General features: G+C 37.0%; 1 protein-coding gene across 1 annotated transcript in view; it reads left to right on the top strand.

The window, feature by feature from the left end:
• LOC104617407 (STE20/SPS1-related proline-alanine-rich protein kinase-like) overlaps nucleotides 1-18373 on the top strand; it is a gene marked incomplete at its 5' end in the record, with an annotated part of 42251 nt that extends 23878 nt beyond the window's left edge. Inside the window, 2 exons of the mRNA XM_010282722.1 lie at nucleotides 13393-13457; nucleotides 17556-18373. Of these exons, the coding sequence (XP_010281024.1) occupies nucleotides 13393-13457; nucleotides 17556-17630 (140 nt within the window). The remainder of the gene's footprint in view (nucleotides 1-13392; nucleotides 13458-17555) is intronic.
• Between the last annotated feature and the right edge of the window lie 985 nt (nucleotides 18374-19358).

The following is a 19358-nucleotide window of genomic DNA, read 5'->3' on the forward strand; positions in this document are numbered from 1 at the left end:
AAAGTTCTATGGAGATGGCACCATGAATGGGATTTGTTACCATCTTTCAGGGCAAGTGATGGGGGAAAGGCAGATGAAGCTAGGTATCACTCAAGGCTTCAGCGATGGGACTTTGGTCCCATCTTTTTTACTCATTTAATTAAGTAAGGTTTTTCCCTAGCAGTCTTAGTTAGAGACACTGTGTAGTTAATAATAAAAGCGTATTTCCTTGCTTTGTCCCTGCTTTGAATTGCATCAGACTTTGATTTTTAGCACTATGATGGTCCTTTCTGTTCCTTCCTGTTTATCTTTTTATTGTGGTATTAAAAAGAAGTAGGGAAATTTCTTGTATATAACTGAAAGCATTCAACTTAAATTTAATTTCATTAATTATAATCAGTTTATATGTTAATTCTTCTGTGTTGTTGTAATTTACCTCAAATTCCACAGGCGCAAATTCTTGCATGACTTTGTACTACAATTTTGACTTTTGTGTCTGCTTCACCTGTGAAGTTGTTCAAGTTTTCAAATTTGTTTGGACGTTGTTAATATTCCTAGAAAATGACTTTAGATTTTATGTTTTACTGAAAGACAAGTTCTGCTAAATGCAATTTTACTTTTAACTAAAAAAAAAAAAAAAGAGAGAAGTTGGACTTAAGTTAGAATATGTTTGTGATTTGCTTTGGGAAAACTGGCTAAATGTTGTATGGGCATGGAATAAAACAACTTGCATGCAAGGAGATTATTGCAAATTTCAGAAATTGCAGTCTTAAGAAATATTTCAGTCCCTTAGTTTAAAGTAATAGGTCATATAAGAGAGCAGATGATGCTGAAAGTGTAAATCTGCTTACAAAACATAATTTTCTGTGTAAAATGATTTTGCCACCTTGTTCCCTTGAAATTAAAAGGTTTAAAAACTTCCTATATAGGAAGAGGGTAATAGAATAGAAGAGCTTGGTTAACCTTCTTCAGCAGAAGAACTGATTCCATTAGCTTCCAGATTGAAAGCAGATGATAAATTACCTTTCACTTTTTAGCTGAAGCATGCAGAAATACAGCCTTTATAACATGAATGAAAACAAAAGTTCTGAGATAGTCTCATAAAAGTAGTTCCTGTAGTTTCTTTTAATGGATGTTGGAACGTGTAGAGGCTGGGAGAAAAAAGAAAGGTGAAAATACCTGTGCTTATGTTGAACTCAACTATTTGTTGGCGTAACAGCATCTGAAAGGACACTTCAATAGGAGTCAGCAAAAGCTGCTGTGGAAAGTACGGCCATGGCATACGTGAGCTGAAGCTGTTAGTGGGGACCAGCTGACATGTAAGTTTTATAGAATTTGCTGCTAAGCATCAACACGCTTCACCTTTTGAGTCTTGCTGGATTTGCTTCACTTAACACAGGCTTCCTGGGAAGATTTCCATTCTGATAAGCAGTAAGTTCAGCTACCTGTTCTGCAGAGAAGCAAAAATCCCATCTTGCATGTTCAGTTCTGGCTACGATTGACTGGTTTCTGTTCTTACTGACAGTAGCATTGTTTCACAGGAGGTCTCTACATCAAGGGAATCAGTGCAGAGAATTTAGTTTAAAAGCAGACTAGAGTTTGCGTTTGCAGAGGGGAATGAGTCTTGGGGCTTATATGTAGGCATTAGTATCTAGCTGATAAAGTATTTTTATGCAGTACCAAAATAGCTATGTTAAATCACATGAAAGATCTGGAACATTTTCAAATACATTTTGAGATGACATATGTCTCTGTGTGTATATGCCATGTATGTATATTAGCTAGTAAACATTCACCTAGTAATGCTTTATTATATTTGTGATACCATAAAGGAAACTCAAATCATATCAACAGTCAGTTCTGTTGAAAATCACATAGCTGCAATCCTACTTCACTGCTGTATACAATATGCACATCATTTCAGTGAAGTTTTAGGCTATAGTTAATCTTCTAGAGGCTTTGCTTAAATTTCAGAACCTAAAGATGTATTTACAGTTATTAAATTGCAGTGTTTGCAGTTATTAAATTAAAAAAAATATTTCCTTTCCTGAATACTGCTTAAATAAAAGCCTTGATATCCATGCCATCAAGAAATGGGCAGTTGCCCTTCACTACATTAATGTACCTTTATTTTAGGTATTTTTTGTCAAAAAGTGTGAATACCTTGAGCATCGTGGAATATGTACCTTCACTTTTAAATACACTGGATATTAACTACTGGTAAATGGATATCTGTCTTTGGTGTTGGAGCCAGACCCAGGTATCCACTTAGTAACCACAGGAACAGCTTTTAGTCAGTCAAAACAAAAGCTTCCTGCTGAAAGGCCTAATGGGTTTAGAAGAACCAGCTGAAAACCCAATAGATCATATTTTGAAGTGAGATCATATTTTGAAAGTAGCAAGCTTTTTCATCAACATCTTGAAAATTTTCTTAGAAGTGTGAATATAATAGATGCCATAACAGTTTGACTAAAGGTTTTGGCACTGTTGGATTTTTTTTTTTTTTTTTTTTTTTTTTTGAGGGGTGTTGGGAATAGCCTTTTTATTTAGTGCAGATACCTTGGTAAGTACACAGGACTTAAATTGGCATCTAGAATTAAAAAAAAAAAAAAAATCATGGCTGTGGATGGGTTATTTGGCCGTGAGTGCAGAGAACATGTTTCTGTCCAAATCCAGAATGACATTATTTCAAAGGATATTAAACAGTAAGTAATATGTATGGTTCACACTTAATCACAGTATTAAAGCATTTGAAATTGAAACAGCTGACTGCCTTACAGTATCACATCTGCTGATGCCGAAGGTACTTTCATACCAAAATGGAAAGGTGAAAAAGCAGAAGCCCAGTTTGTTAGTATACTGTCTGTAACGACATCTTAACTCATAGTGGCGCTGATAATCCAATTCGTAGAAAAGCCACAGAGTTACACAGTGAATATCCTTTTGCTTTCCTTGGTTTTGCTCTGCATTTGCTTGTACCTAGTTTACTTTGTCTTGTTAGATTAATCGTCTTTGAAACTGAATGAAGTAATGCCTTTTGTTCAACTAATTCCAGCTTACCATCTTACTGTAATCAGAAAATGGGATAGTGCTGCACGACTAGAAAACATACTGCATTAATTTATGTCCTCAAAGAGCAGTAATGTTGCCATGGGAGGTGACTTTGATAGCACTACCGTTTGAAGGCAGCATACATTTGTCACTTAATAGCAGTAATGTTTTGAGATGCACTGGTTTTTGTAATCTTTGAGGGAACTTGTTAGAAGTTTTGTTTTTTCCTGTGTCTGTTTATTCTTGTGGTTCAAACTGAGTGAAATGACTGAATTTTTAGTTGTGTATCACATTTTTATGTATTCCAAAGCTCAATGTACCTATAAACTTTCTAATGAGAAAATGCCTTTTATAGACCCTAACAATTAATTTCAAATGATACGCTGAATACTTTGTGTTTACTTTTTAATGTATTATCCAGAAAGGAAACTTACTAATTTAATGAAAACCTGACTGTATTTTAAGGTATTTTGTAGAAACTCTTGTGCCTTCAGTGTGTGAACATAACTCCGGATCTCTTTAGCAAGATATGCGCATGCATTACAGATAGGAGAGTATCTTTGAAATCCCCAGGGTTTAACTAAGGACTTAAATATTTCAACACATCTGGCTCATTTAGAGCTAATGCTTTGAAGGGTGACTCATAATGACTAGACTGCCGGGAGTTCTGGAAGCTTGAGGTACACCCAAAGGTGATCAAGCTTTGCATCTAATTGCACCTTCAAAGTTACTTTAGCTATATGTGTTGTCTGTAAAAGATGCACTTGAGAAAGTATGTGGTTTGAAACTGGCTGGTTTCATGCAAGTTCCTACCTTGCTGAATTTTCAGTGTGGTGGAAACTTACAAGTTCAAGGTGAAAAAAACCAATGTTGTGGTTAGGTGAATAATCACCGCCGCTGCAATGGGGGTTGTGGCAGAACTGTAAATATGTGGTGTAAGAAATTCTCCAAGTGTGCAAATTATTCTCTACACGTGTGTGTGTACTTGTGTATCATAGTGAATGTGTTTATCTTGTAGCCATGATCAAGTAAATGATAATTTTTAGTTACTTTAAGGAAAAAAAAAAAGGTGGAGTTGGCAGTTGCCTTCAAAGAAAGTTCTTTTTTTCAGCATGCAGTCCACCAGTTCCTACTTAACGATGTAAATGAGGAATAAATCCATCTGTTTATTAGTGGGCTTAGTTTGGGTTTCGCCTGATACAGTAGGTGATAAACTCTTAGGCCTGAAGTGTGTTCTCTGCCCTCACAGGTCTGAATTGTAGTTTCAAGGTCTTTCCTTTCTAGTTAAAACAAAAAAAGACAACTGTGAATTTAATCAGAAATTGAAAAGACAGCAATGTAAGTAATGTTCCTCTTTTCAATAGTAATTTAGTTACTGTTATTTGTTTCCTTGGCATTCACTTCTCTGCAAGTGGTTCGTATGTCAAAATAAGGATTTATTGAGGCTCTTCAAACTAGAGGTAGTCTATTTCAGAACCTAACTCCTGCACATCAGGGAGTCTTTTCTAAATCTATTTTTCCTTGTTTCAAGTTTCAGATATAAGGTATTGAAGTAGCCTGGCTGCTATTTCATCATCTTAATAGTTTTGTCAGAGCAATATCTATAATTCATAGCAGAACTCGGGACAGAAGGAGTTGTGAAGATCTGATGGGGAGAGGAGATTACCAAGTAATAATATGCATAGCAGAATGTGACCTGCCTCATTTCTGCATAGACCTACATTTCAACTCTAATCCAGCATGATGAAGGTATTTGTTAGAGCTGTCTTCAATGTCTTCATGACTATCAAACTGTTGTCAAAACCTTTGTCTGAAAGCTAGCACTTGCTTTCTACGTTCAGTCACTGGCAAACGATTTTTTCAACCTTGTACTCTGACTCATTCTTTTGTATAGAGAATTTATGAGCACAATTTATTGTAATATCTCAGGCTTGTTAAATATCCCTACTAGCAGTGTTGGGCAGCAGGTCTAAATTTTTGTTGTAAATGTTCATTTGAGACTAGACTGAGGTTTAGAATGCTCAGGATCATAAAAATTATTTTCTCAAAATGAAGGGGAAATTGTGAAATATGTATATACTCCTCCCTCATCTTTCTGGATTATCTACGCCATTAGACACACACAGAATCAAGGTCTGAGATAGATAAGCATTTAAGTATCCAAATATATTCTACATAACTTTTTATAACACTTTGTTCTAAATCTGCGGTGGTTTGCCTAAGTGTTCTTCACATACACTCTGGGGAAAAAAATCAATCTGAAAGATCAACTTTCTATTCTTTCATAAGTTTCTGGGAAAAGGTACAATTTGCCAGTTATAATAACATTTTAATTGAATAAATAACAAATTATTACAATTTCAGTCTTTTTTTTCCCCACAGACTGTAGAATGTAAAATGTGACCTTGGGATCAGATATCCATACTAAATAATTGAGAATTTGTGAGTTTAATAATATGTTATTGGAATTGAAACAGGTAGCACTAACTTACTTCATTTTTCATTTTGATATAGCGCTTCTGTTTCATAAAATATACTGCTTCTGTTTGGTGGGAATTATTCCATCAGCTACCTAAACAAAAATGGAACCTTGTATATTACTTTCAGTCCTCAGTTTTCCGATTTTTGTCTGTGACCTCTGGGTATTAATACCCCATGTCAATGGATCTTAATGTGAAGATGTTTGGGGCCTACTATTATTCAATAAACTCTTTTATTTTTTTCAGTTTCAGCAAGGATAAATATTTAAGGTCTTTATTTGTCTGTAGAGGTCAATCAGGAATGTATGTCCCTGATGTCTCTTGCATGCCTTTGCCTGTTCCACTCTTGAGTAACAACATAACCGATTAGTCGTAAAAACTTTGGTCCCACTTTTTTCCCCCCTCCTTTTTTGCAACAAGATACGCTGATGCCAGACTAGTAGTTAATGTCCTTAAAAAAGTCTAAAGAGACGTGAACGAGCCTAAATCTTGGTTGTCTATATAGAATAAATGAATTAATATGCAAGTTAAATCAGCACAGATTTTGGTACTCACTAGGGGGAGCACAACTTGCCACTGTGAGTATTCTGTGTATAATTTGAAGTATTGCCTCGTTTCTTGGGCCATTGTTCGGGAGGTGAGGTTTTATGTGGTACAGTTCTTCCTCATGCCTCGTACTTTATACACATATGAAACAGCATACATTCCTGGGTTTACCATGTCTACAATATTGGGGCTCAGAATATGAACTACAGGGCTCAAGTGGTTTTAATAATTACTTTAAGCTGTGGCAATTGCAATGTGAAATTGTAGTCCTGTTCATAAGGATGCTTTTTCAGTCTCTCAGTGTTCCTTTCAAGGGAGAACTGCTTCGGCCTTCTGTTGTCCTGTAGCTGTCCTCTTCAAGCTGTGTTTTCTGATTGTGAGGCTGCAAATCAAGCTGTTGGATATTAAAGTATCGAATGTTGAAATGTAGATTAGTTTCTACTGTCTCTACCGGTATCTACTGATTCGGCAGTGTACTTTGAGAATTCAGACGAATTTGTGAGCCTTAACCTCCCTTAGATAAATTCCTAATGACAGCCTTCTTCATAAATAATATGTTTCTAAATGTTTTTAATGTTTCTTCCTTAGCAGTATCCAATAGCTTTCTCAGATGAGAAGCCAAGCTTGCTGTTGATCTTTTTATTTTCTCTGATTTCTTTCTCATTGGAATCATGTCTAACTCCTTGCAGTCCTCTAGCAGTAAACACTTGCTAGTTAGCTGTCACAGACCTCAAAACGCTTTAGTATTTCCCTTGCTACTACTCTCAAGCAACATAAACAAAAGGGATTTTATGACTAGCATCCTGATGGGTGAACTAACGGAATCACGCTTTACTTATAAGACCTTTTTGACCTCTCTTTGAAACGCGTTTTACTCTTTCATGCAGACAGTTCGTGGTCTATTAGAATAATATTAGATAAGATCTGACTTACTGCCTAAATATTATCTAAATTATTACCAAAGCTCTAAAGGTTGATTGCTTTGATTGTTTGCATAATATACTATAATCCAGTGCTAGCCAGGTTTTAAAACTTAGTTTTGATTTTATTATGAACTTGCAAATGCATGAAAGCCACTGTGTAGAATGAAATATAAATTAATGTATATATTGCAATGAACCTCTTGCAATATGTGAAACTGCCTCAAGCCCATTTCCATAGGAGGAAAGGCCTACTAGCAGCTGAATTTTCAGCAGTGATAATTCCATTGAAAAGCATTCCCTGTCACTCAGGCGTCCTACTTCCTAAGACCCATACAGGAGAATACAGCATTAATCCTCAAATCAGCAGACTCCCAAGGCAGTTAATTATGTAGACCTCCATGTAGCAGATGAAAATGAAAAAATAACTGCCTACAGTTGGGGAAGAGGTAATGGTTGAAACAATCATCAGGAAAGCCAATATATCTGTGGAGCTTTGAGTTTTGCCTCTCCAACAGCAACATGGTTGATGAAGCAGGGAGCAGCTGAAGGTGGCTATTTCTTACAGACTGAGTCTTGGAATGCATAAAAATAATTTCACTTACTAAAAATATTTTTCATTTTCTCAGAAAAATTTCTTACCATTTTTCAGTTTGTTTTTTTTTTTCTGACAGTAATCTTGTGCCTGGGTAATGTTTTCCCTTTCCTCATACCTGAATTTTAGGACTACAATATGCAATAGCTTTGCAAACTGTTGAACCTAAGTATACTGTCAGAGGTTCCCCATCTAACTCTTTTCAAAATTGAAAAGCAGATGAATCATTATTCTTTTGAGAGCCACCCAGAAATACCATCTCAAGCTTTAGATTCTGCTTGTGTCTGTGTTTATGCCAGATGGCTCTGGCTCAGTTGGCTGGGTTGGCATTGTACTGGAAATAGTTCTACTGTACTTCATATAGCTTTATTTACTGTCTCATTAATTTTAGATTTTCCAGAAGTTTTCCCTATTCAGAAGCCATTAGGGTTAGGTTTCATGCTGTGTTAAGAATTTTAAATAACCAAGCAGAGTCCTGTCACATTACAGGAGCAAAACAGCTATTTGAGACTGCCCAAAGTGTGGTTTATCTCTTATATTTATTTGTGATCTTGAAGATGGCCTCTCTTGTTCTGTTACCTCAGCTTATATTGATCAGTTATTTAAAAATTGTAACTAAGGTGATAGGCCAAAACTGTCATATAGTATGTAGTAATTTGTAGTATACTCTAGATAACTACAGTCCTCTAGCATACATATTTATGTGGGAGTTTTTTATTTATTACATCTGCAATTAGCAGCCTGTGTTGTGTATATTTATATGCTGGGTTTGACCTTTTATCCTATTGCATGTTCTGCAAGTGCAGACACTTCCTTCGATAGAGTGGCACAACCATTTGTCACTGAGAAAACCTGCGAAAGAACCTGGAATGATTTGTGGTACATAAGTTGATTATATGTCCTTCAGAAGCCTTCTGAAGAAAGCGGAACGGCACCTCATTTATTGTTGTAAACAACAAAAAGCCTGTTGTGCTAACTGCTGCTAACACTTGAAGAGGGATTTTGCTGCAAGGCATGATTTGAAGTATACTTTATTTACCTGAGGTTACTGCTGGCAAAGGTTTTTCCATTACCACTTAATTTTTTCCTGCAGTTATCTTGTTCATGTTTCTTCTTCTGACTTTTATAGGAGCATGGCCATTTCTTGAGAAAACACTCTGCAAAATAAAGTTGAGTGTAGTATATCCAGGCCGTGTAGAAACAGTGAATTCCCAACAGGATTTGCAATTGTCAATTAGTGCTGCTAAGCCACTATGAATTTCAGAAGTACAACATCCAAGGCATGACTTTAGAGTACTTCAAAGAAAAATGGCTTTGTCAGTAGGAACTGTAGTATACTTAGAGATAAGGCGTAAAGTAGAATCCAGAGACATATATTTTACAACACTCTCCACTTCCAAATAATTTAAGTATCTCTAGAGAGAGCGATTCTTACCTCTCTGGAAACTCCTAATGTGAAACCCCTTTTCACTTGAGGGAGAACATTACTGTATCAAATTGACTTTGTTCACGGGCTTGCAACAGCAGAATTGTTGGGATCGTGGGGGAGGGAGAGGCAGTGAGAGTGGGATGGTGATTTTCCTCCTTAGTGTTTGCAGAGGTGGTTACCTTCATCCGCCTTTAGAAACTTTAACCTCATTTTCCTTATTTAAACGCAATTAAAACTTTGTACGTGAACTATACTAGGAGGGTTAGTAAGTCTCAACCTAGTAAATAATTTTCCTTGATGAAAAGAGCTTAAATTTAGTACCTGGGGGAGACGTTCATCAGTAAAGTCTAACAGCAGTTCCACTTCAAAGTAGTTGTTGTTCTTTCTTGCCTGATGCAATCAGTAATTCTGAATAGGGCTGAACAGCAGCGGCAACTGCTTGTATGTGAGAACATTATTTACTGTTGGGAGCCTACGTGCGACGTGAATTTCTTGGTATATTTCAGGAGACTTTACATACTTAGTGGTCCAGACTGTGTAGATTTAGCTATAGTCACACATTTTTAGAAGCATATTCTTAAGAGTGGTAAGTCAGTTATATTTAATGCAACTGTTGTCTTAAATTGCATTTAAAGTAGCATGAGTATTCCACTCTAGAATACGTTGTTCTACTTGTAATTTCGAGGATGTCTTTACTGTAGTTAAGATGGGATCTCCAAATTTGCTGGAGAAATAATTGGAAGGCACTGCAGGCTGGCTTTCAGGAAGGACTTTCAACTGCTTGGATGGCTTCTGCCTGTGCTGCAGGCTCTATTTCTAAAGGAACTTAACTAAACTAGAGATGCCATGGGCACCTGCAGTTCATGGGTTACAGCTGTTTTTCCTATCTGACTATATCAGGCCCCAAAAGATTCCAGTAGCCAGTCGAGCCCAGATCTTCAGGGTGTTTAGGTGCAGAAAGACATGCCCAGTACCATGCACTTACTCAGGTCTTAGAACGTTTGGCTTGCACTAAGGTGAAAAGGATAATAATTGTCTCATCCCTTAAAAAAACAAACAAACAAAACAACACCCCTATTTTAAGTAGTTTCCTGAAATGCAGACTTAGGTATCCAAATTCAGACAGTTGCCTCTAATTTTTGGCCTTGCAGTCTAAATAAGGACAAGACCTAACAAAACAAAAGCAAGGAGCTAGAAAAATTAAAAAGATACCAGCAAGACTGTATGGTCTTGCTAGGTAATTACATGTACGTATTTGATGTTGATGTTAATTATGTATGCTTTCAGATATTGCAGAAAGAGCAGGTCTTTGGGGGGATTCGCATTCACGGTGTGGTGGCTTCACTGAATGGGATTAATGACATTATTTTGGCAAAATCATTTTTACTGCCATTCTGTAAGGACCAGAAAATGTAAAACACAAAGTACCAAAAGTCACAGGTAAAACGCTAATTTTACTTGGAAAATGCTGAATATGTATAACTGAAATTGAAAAGATGTCTCTGTAGGAAACTGCAGGTGTGCCTATTTTTTATGTAAACTTGTATTCTAATATTATGAACTCTTTGCAGGTCTGCTTTCTCATTTTCAAGCGTAGCCTGAAAACATCTTAAATCCCTTAGATTCTCCTAATCTTCTCTTTGATTAAATGTGTCACACTCTAGTTATGGCCCATCAGAGAAGCAAAAATAAAGCGTATTTAATATTCTTGCTTCGAATGTTTTTCTAGCATTTTATATGTAAAGGTTTTTGGCTTGTGCTTATATTAAAAGTAAAGAAAAGTGAACAAATAAAACTGTGTCCCTGGAGCCCTTTTAATGAGCACTGTTCTTTGAAAAGCAGTTTTCTTGAAGAATGACATCCATCTAAAACATCACTCCTTTCTGTTATGGTGTTTAATTAAAAAAAAAAAGTAATTAGAAATAACTATTTACAAATACTGCTAGTTTATATTTTGCTATTTTTGCTTTGAAAATTTTAATTTCTTCTCTGGTAAAGAATCAGCAGGAAGGTTAGGGTTTTTTTAAGATTTTTATACTACTTGTGAAGTCCTCAGTGCTTTCCACTGTATGATAATTCATTAAAACACTTGCTGATAATGGGCTGCTGTTTGCAAATGTGGGAATAGTAACTTTGCCAGTAACTTTGCCTAAAGGCAGCTGGAAGTTTGTGCATTCAGGCAAAATAGCCAAGCAGCATATTGACCTGCCTTAGTTGTTCCACAGCTGCTCAACACTAAAGGAAAGGCTGTCCATCCTGAAGACAAGCATGCATTTGAAGCTCATCTTTTCGTAACATTTTATAAGAGGTGAAGTTAGAAATGGTTGGATTTAGAACCCAGCTCCTATCTGGTTTTGTAGCACTGTCTCCATTTCGGTGAAGCCAGCTAACACTAACTGGAGAATTTGTTCGTTCTTTTTCCAAGACATGTTTTACTGGGATTTGGATAAGCCAGAGCTGCACCTGAGTGCATGATCCTATTTTACAGATTTTTAGGACATAAAAAATTGAAGCTATTCTATCCTGGCTTCAGGAGCTATGAGGCTGAACACTCCTTTTTGCCTACGTATGAGGTTCTAAGTATTAATTGTAACAAAAAGCATTATCTGTATTTGCATGTATTTTATCAGGTAGGAGGTATTGCAATAAAATTGACTTACTGATTGTGGAAGCGAATTGTGCGACTAAAATAAAAATTGTTTGTAATGACTAGAATAAAGAAGATTGTGAATAATGAAGCTTTAAAAACAGAAAGACTTTTTGTTGTAGTGCCTGCAGTTGAGTTCATTTAACTGTGAAGGTTAATTTTTTCTCTTTCCAAAAAGTATTCTCTACAAAATGTACCTTGTTCTTGCTTTTAAGTCTTGTTTTTAGTTTCAAACACCTTTTCATCCCTGGTCAAATTTGTTGCAAGTGTATAAACAATCCTTGGTGCCATTTCAGTGGTATAAAGAAAATAAGACACAGACCTCCCCCCAGTTAAAGTGCACTTAACAGTGGTAGATTGGCCTACTTGTTTACTTCTCTAAATTCCCTCGCCAAATACTGTTCTTCCCTTTGTGAGGCCAATTTCTGTTACTACACAGTGAATCATATTTGATCAGGTACAGTAGGAATGAAAATCTTATCTTCGTGATGTTAGAAGATGGAGGAAGTAGGAACCTGACTGTAGCAGTAGGACAATCAACATGCAAATGTTTGCTGTGCATCTTCCACCTTATGAAGTCTGTGGAAAGTATTATTTATGGAGAACATCTGGTTTCTTGCTTCTCTGCTTTATGGTACTTACCTACTCAGCATACTAAGAAATGTCTGCTACTTAATACTTGTTTGTTTTCCTTTTCAAAATCTTGCCTAAACAGCTCTGCCAAGCGTGGAGTCTTTATCTCATGCTGATGTCCTGTTGCGCTCATAAGTCAGTGTTGAACAAAGGCTCTCCATGATTTGGTCTGAGTTAGCTCAGGATCTATGACTGTGCAGAGCTGGGGAGCAAGTTTAGTTAATGTACAAAGCTGAAAGCAGACAATTTTTTGGTCAAGATTAATGGTAGCAATAATGTAAAACATAGACCAATTAAAAGTGAGACTTAGATGTTTGATAGGAAAAGGTTTTATTATTTTCCTGCCTTCTCCTCTGTTTTCCAGGAGTAAATTATTCCCTTCCTACTACTTCTGGTACGGCATACAGCTTCCTTCTCTGGACACTTGGGCTCTGTAGATTTAGTTAAGTTGTTTATTGCTGTTAAATGTCGGTCATGCTTACTGAGAGAGTAGTTTGAAGATCAGCTCCTTTTGTATGACTCTTATTTTTGCTCATTTTCCTTTTGGTAGTGAGTTGTAACAGTCTACCAAGAGTGTGGGTACTCATGCCGGCCCAAAAAAGGGACAGAAGCACACACATAAAACCGGGAGAAGCAGAAGTTAGGGGGTATAGTGAGCTCAGCCCTCTCCTAAAAACTTGTGCTGATGGTGGCCCTGGCTGTAGTGGAAACATGATGGAAATCATGACAGCCATCAGATTATCCTTGCCTGTGTGATTCTCCCATTTTCCCTGTACTTGCATTTGTGTGATTGTTAATTGTTTGTGGAATAGACTAAGCTGAAAATTAGTAGGGGTTTTTTCTGTCACCTGGTTTTCAGGCAGATTTTTCGCCTGAGTCAGTTAACGTAGTCAGAAAGTATCAGTGACTGCAAAAGAAAGGATGCAGCATTTACAGCAGCCTGACTGCCCTCTTGACTTTCAAACGACAGCTAGAGAGTGATTAAATGATCCACGTGGTAATTCAGAGACATGTATGTGTGTAGAATGAAGTAGAAGATTCAGCACGAGGCTTGATGTCATGTTGAATGCAATTTTCTGTAAATTATTTTTTTTTCATACTTTATTTTACAGTTGCTGCTAACTTACAGAAGATAGTAGATGATCCAAAGGCCTTGAAAACATTGACTTTTAAGTTGGTAAGTAAAAGCACGAAGGGAAGAAACAAACTAATTATCACAGTATTCACACAGAGTCTGGATTTTATCTCATTTACAGCTATTTTGCTGAATAAATGTGTTGACAGAGAAGATGATTGAAATTGCCATCTGTGAGAAAAGTAACCTAAACCCTATTTTGACAGGACATTTAGGGATATGTACGCTCACACAGCTCTGTAACTGTGCAGGGGGAAGGCGGTTCATTCACAAGAGTTCTGAGAAAGTCTGAGGTTTAGGTGAGAAACTGCAGGGAGAAAACCCCTGGGAAGAATTGTAGAAACAGGTAAAGCAGAGCAAACTGTAGCTGTTAGGTTAACCCTTCTCCACCCTCACTGCCTCAGCTCTGCCCTGGCTGAAGTGTCCTTTGCTAACGGATGTTTTGTTCCAATCCCATTTTTTCCAACGCCTGCCACCATTTTTCTTGCATGCAGGTCGCCCTCTCCACTGCTTGCTTCTCCTTAGTTCCTCCCTTCAACCTTCTTTCAGTTGACCATCCACACTTGCAAGTTGATCTTGCTCGCACTGTATTTCATTACTGTTTCTCCCTCATCACCTCTTTCTGTCTTCTGTATACATCAGTTGTAGTTTTGTGCCTGGGACTGTTTTCTGTGCTGCATTTTGTCAGCTGTGCTGCCCTGGACCATGGGTCCTAATTTTGCTCAATCCTGATGCTATCATGGTAGTTCTCATTTAATATTAATAACTTTACATTGCAAAAACTTAATTCAGAATTGATGTGCTGTATTTGTTTTTATTTCTTGCTAAAATTAAGTTGAAAAATTTACATACCTAAAGCCATTGAATGATTAGCTATGTAAATACCAAACTCTTACCAATTAGTTTTCAGCACCCCTTGCTGAGAGTGACTCAGCTGTGTATGAAAGACTAGACTTGAATGTCTGTTAGATAAGTAGGTCTCCAGAATCACAGCTTTGTTTATAAAAGCAGCTGCTTCAGATGGGCTGTAGAGAGCCATTTTTAGAGAGTAAGTGACCTAGTTGATAATAATGCATTAATTCAGGATTGTTCTTCCCATGCCATTTCTTAAATACAGATTTGAGTAAACTGACCAAATCATTTGGACTCATTTTTCCTCTACAGTCCAGTAGAGTCACCAGAACCTACACACTTATTTTGGGAAGGGGTTGGGGTGGGGGAGTAAGGATACGTAACTCAAATTGTTTTGTTCCTGTAGCCCTTACTATCTATATATAGCTTAAAGGCTGATGCTTCTCTTTTTGCAGCTGATCTGCGTTCTTGCTGTCTAAACGTCTGACTTAGCTTTATTGTATAGTCAACAGCATCTGACCGAGAGCATTTAGATATATAGATACTCCAGAGGCTCTGTAGAAGTCTGGGTTTCTAGTTCACACACTTAAAATAGAGGCTTGAAATAGCAAAATGTAGTATCCAGTTAATGTTTATATAAGTTGAAAACAAATCTACTTGAAAATTTAGGTTAGGGTATTTCCGTGATTCAGTTGGGTTTATTGCTGGGGTGCAGTTAGTTATAGTGATATTTCAGATTCCAGTGAGTGAATGCTGTTATAATCCTACTACTTACCATAACTGGAATTAATAGACAATCCAAAATCAATGTCTTTGTCCCTTCTCGCGGTAAGTTCCATTGGCTAGGTAACAATTCCTGATGTCATTTTTAACCTAAGTTTCTTCCTGATATTTTTAACCTAGGTTTCCTGCATTAGTTCCCTATTTCCCGGGAACAGAACATAACCACAAGAAGTATCCTAATTTATTCTTATCCTTGGATTGCTTTAATATATTTTCTGTTTCTGCCTGTTTCTATATGGTGTAGTGGAGTAGCTAAATGAATTGTTGCCTAAGAGAACTCTGTCATTTGTTTGTATGCCCTACTGAGTCTTTGTTACCTCTTAGCAAGGTCTCACTGAATTTGAGAGCACTTGATTAACTTGATTAAAACACATTTTGTGGGTAAATATTTCATGGGGATTCAAAGTCTGAATATAGCTAATCCTAAAGTGCTCTTCAGTCTAGGATTAGTTACTACTACTTGTGGACAAGGAATCTGCTTATTATCTCATTGCTTGCAGATTGCTTTTGCTGATATTTTGCTGGCATATAATATTTCTGTTCAAACAGCAAGCATTTTCATCTTTGGGGAAAAAAGAACAACTTCTGTCTTAACTGTTTTTGTCTTTAATTATTGCCAAAATGGTTAAGAAAGTTACTAAAGTGAGGTGTCTGGATGAATCTGTCTTTAAGGTCTGTTCTCCCTCTTGCATATTTTTTCAACAGTGCATCTTTGATCTTACAATGATGTCATTCTGCAGAACATATATAGTATTAAACCTCCCTTAGTTGTCTTGGCTAACGCAGAATGATGATTTCCCTGCAGGATCCAGCTGTCCACACTTTGGGAAAGAGGCTGCTTTAATACACAAGTATTCTTGGCAACGCTCAAGGAAACACAAAATTATTGTGCAGCATAATTTGCATTTTATGTAAGGATTTTTCTTACGAAAAAGGGAGGAAAAAACCATTAATGAAAGAATACATTCAGTCACTAAACAGGGAATTAAACATACTAAGAGCTTTTCTTGTATGTTGCAGTTTGTGTATAGTAGTTGTATTTATGTTAAGCACAAAATGTAAGCTAATGGGTTCCAGGTGCGTTAAATATTAGACAATATTGATAAGGAAGGCATTTTAAAATCTCTGTGTATCTAGATATGTTACTTAACGTGGCTTTGAGGAGATTGATACCTAGCTAAACTGTAGAATGATGTTAAGAATACTAGCTCTTTTTATCATTGTATTTTAAGTGCAAAATTCAAACTCCATTTATTTGGTAAATTCCCAATCCAAAAAACATTGAGATATCTTAATAGTAACCAATGGTGATCATCTCAGACTTTTAACTTGCTGCTTCAGTGGAATAAGACCTATGAAATACTCTCTGAAGACAGAACTTCTGTTCTCTGTGTCTGATCAAAGTAAATTTGAAGGAGTAGCCCGATGAATGCTTCCACAAGTATTGAGTGAGTTTATTTTTGGTCATGAAAACTCAGTGGATAATGCCACTAGGTGCACCTCACGTGCGCAATCTGAAAGCTCTTTTCCTTATAGTACATATACACAAACCAGTTCTACTAAAGTTCAACTGCTGCTAATGCATAAAAGGATCAAGAGCATTTTTATAGGGTGAACCAATTGTTCTGACTTTTTTTGGAGGATATGCCAAAAAAGTCTGAAGGTATCTGTCAGAAGTAATTTACCATTACAGACTTTTCATCCAATTGTTTTCTATTTTGATTTATCTACCACACAGGTGAAGAGGGCATAAAAAAACTTCATTAAAAATGTAGTCACTTCTGTCGTACAGAAGCAAATTTTGTATTTAAAAATCAAAATATCAAAAAATTTTGCCTACAGCATGTGTAATTTTTCTAAAGCGGACCTAAAGTAACAGTTCAGTCCTGAGCAAGGTGGTTTTATATTCTTACAGTTATTTGTGAAAAATGAATTGATTACTTGTGCCAGTTTGTACTGTGACAGGCTTTACTGAAGAATCTCAACCATATAATTTTAGGCACTACATTGTACTGCCAGAAAGGAGCTGTCCTTTTGCAAGTACTATTACTCTCCGTAGATTGCTTCAATCTCTTCTTTAAAAATTCAGTGGATTGGTATTCCAAACAGACTTGACAGCTGGACTTGTGAGACATTTGTGTCCACAACACAACGGTAAAAGGTGAATTCTGTATGTGTAGGTTATTGGTGCTTCACAAGTGAAAACACCATGCTCGCATGAAAAAGCAAATTTGGCTCCAGTCTGGAAAGGTTGGGTTAAAGAATTTGAGTCTCTAACTGTTAATTTCCCAGTATTTTTTTCATAATTTTTAATATTGATTAAAAGAGTTTGCTAAAATTAAGGCTGCAGTTGGCTGACCCTGGCAGAGGATACACCGAGCAGTCTGAAAGCTTTCCCTCAAGTAAGCTGTTTGCTGACTATGCAATACGGGGAAAATTTATAACCTGGCTGCCAAACCCTCCTTTGTAGTGTGATATACTGAACGTTTCTGTTTGTACTTGCAGGCCTCCGGCTGCGACGGCACCGAGATTCCCGATGAAGTGAAACTGATTGGGTTTGCTCAGTTAAGTGTCAGCTGATGTCTGTCCCCTGACCCCCAGCCGAATTGTGAGATTGCGAAGAGGCCAGCTTAGATGCAAAGGAAAATTAATGCACCACACACTGAGTTCTGCTTCATTCTCTAGCAATTCACAAAGTCAGAACAAGCAAAGCCCACAGCTACACCGCTGCTGCTGCTAACATTCAAAATGCTACTCAATGTCTCTTAGCAGTTGATTTGGATTCCCCCTAAGTGAAAAGCCTGTGGAAGTGCACTCAGGTGGCTGTATTTATTGGTTACAAAAGGAATTTTCTATCAAGCTTACTTCTTTCATAAACTTTGAGTGATACTATTTTACCTGTACTTGTGGTTTATAATACTGCCTCTGTTCTGTTATATTTAGAAATTAACATACATATAAAAGTTAAGAATTATTAGCCAAACTTGAATTCTAGTTTTAAAGCTGACTGTGAATTTTATTTTCATATATTTATGCATTACACATCCTAGTAATAAGAAAATGATTTGACTTGATTATGTGCTATTTGCAGTTAATCTCCCATTATTTAAAAAACTTTCAGGTATATCTTTGAAGTATTTGGTAACTTCTGGGGTTTTTTTGAAATTAATTAATTAGGTATTAGCAAGCTTTTGTTGGTTGTGTGTCTAAAAACAAGTCCACAAACTGATTGTCAAGGGAGTGGGAGGTGCCTTGCAGACATTAATGTTTTAAGAATGTGCCTGAGGCTGCTTAAATAAATAATCTCCATATTCTAGAAGTACCATACATATGGTACGATATATATAAATCTATACGGTTATCTCAGCAAGGAGGGGATATACAGTAGCAGAGGTGTTAGAGTATTTTGACTATGCTTTATTGGGCAGTCTGTGGGCTAGAACTACTTTGAACTGTTGTCTTTAAGGTAGACTGCTTACTGTGTCCATCTCTGAGCTGACTTATCCTTAATGATAGAAACCGGTTTCATACAGGTGATAAAAACTTGAAGAACGGGAACTGAAGCTTTTCTTGAAGTTCTGCAAAATACCAAGGTGGAGTGAAAATAATAGGGCTTTGTGCAATGATCAAGTAAAACTCGTACAAAGAAAACACTTCTGATCCAAGTAGTCTTATGCTTAACCTGTGACATAGATGTTACGGAGCTAGTGAACCTTAGAAAGACTTTCAGATTTGGAGACCTGTTTCTCGGAGGTTACAATTTAAACTACTTCCTAGCTAATCCTAGATAAGCGGCAGCTCTTTAATGTACTGAAAATGGCAAATATATATTATTAAGAGAAGTTATTTATAATGCCTTGTCATAATCGTTGAGGTGTTCTAGAGCCATTTGCGTACGACTCAATGTAATCCCATCCCATCCTACTGTTTACATGATGATTACTCCAAGATGACTGCAAAGGTTAAAAAAAATAAAAATAAAAGTGTATTGCACAAACAGATTTGTGTTTTGGATTTCCATGCTCCGTGTGCATTTGAGTGGTCAAATGGGACCGGGTTCCTCACGTTGGGGCAGAGAAGGGGAGAAAACACTGCTCGCTCGCTCACAGCAGAGCGTTGCTCTGGACCGCTTGCTTTCCCGTGCTCTGCAGAAGCCATTTTTAAGACTCCCAAGCCGTGGTGCGTCCAGAAATCATTCGGTTATTCGGGGCAGGACCTGCATGCCTGTGGGATGCTGGTTTGTGTGGGAAAGAGAGTGCGAGGGGCCTGGGGCGGGGATGCCTGCAACCCCCAGGTGTGCGGCTGGCG

The sequence above is a fragment of the Phaethon lepturus genome, unplaced genomic scaffold (genome assembly GCF_000687285.1).
Source record: "Phaethon lepturus isolate BGI_N335 unplaced genomic scaffold, ASM68728v1 scaffold4162, whole genome shotgun sequence".
Lineage (NCBI taxonomy): Eukaryota > Metazoa > Chordata > Aves > Phaethontiformes > Phaethontidae > Phaethon > Phaethon lepturus.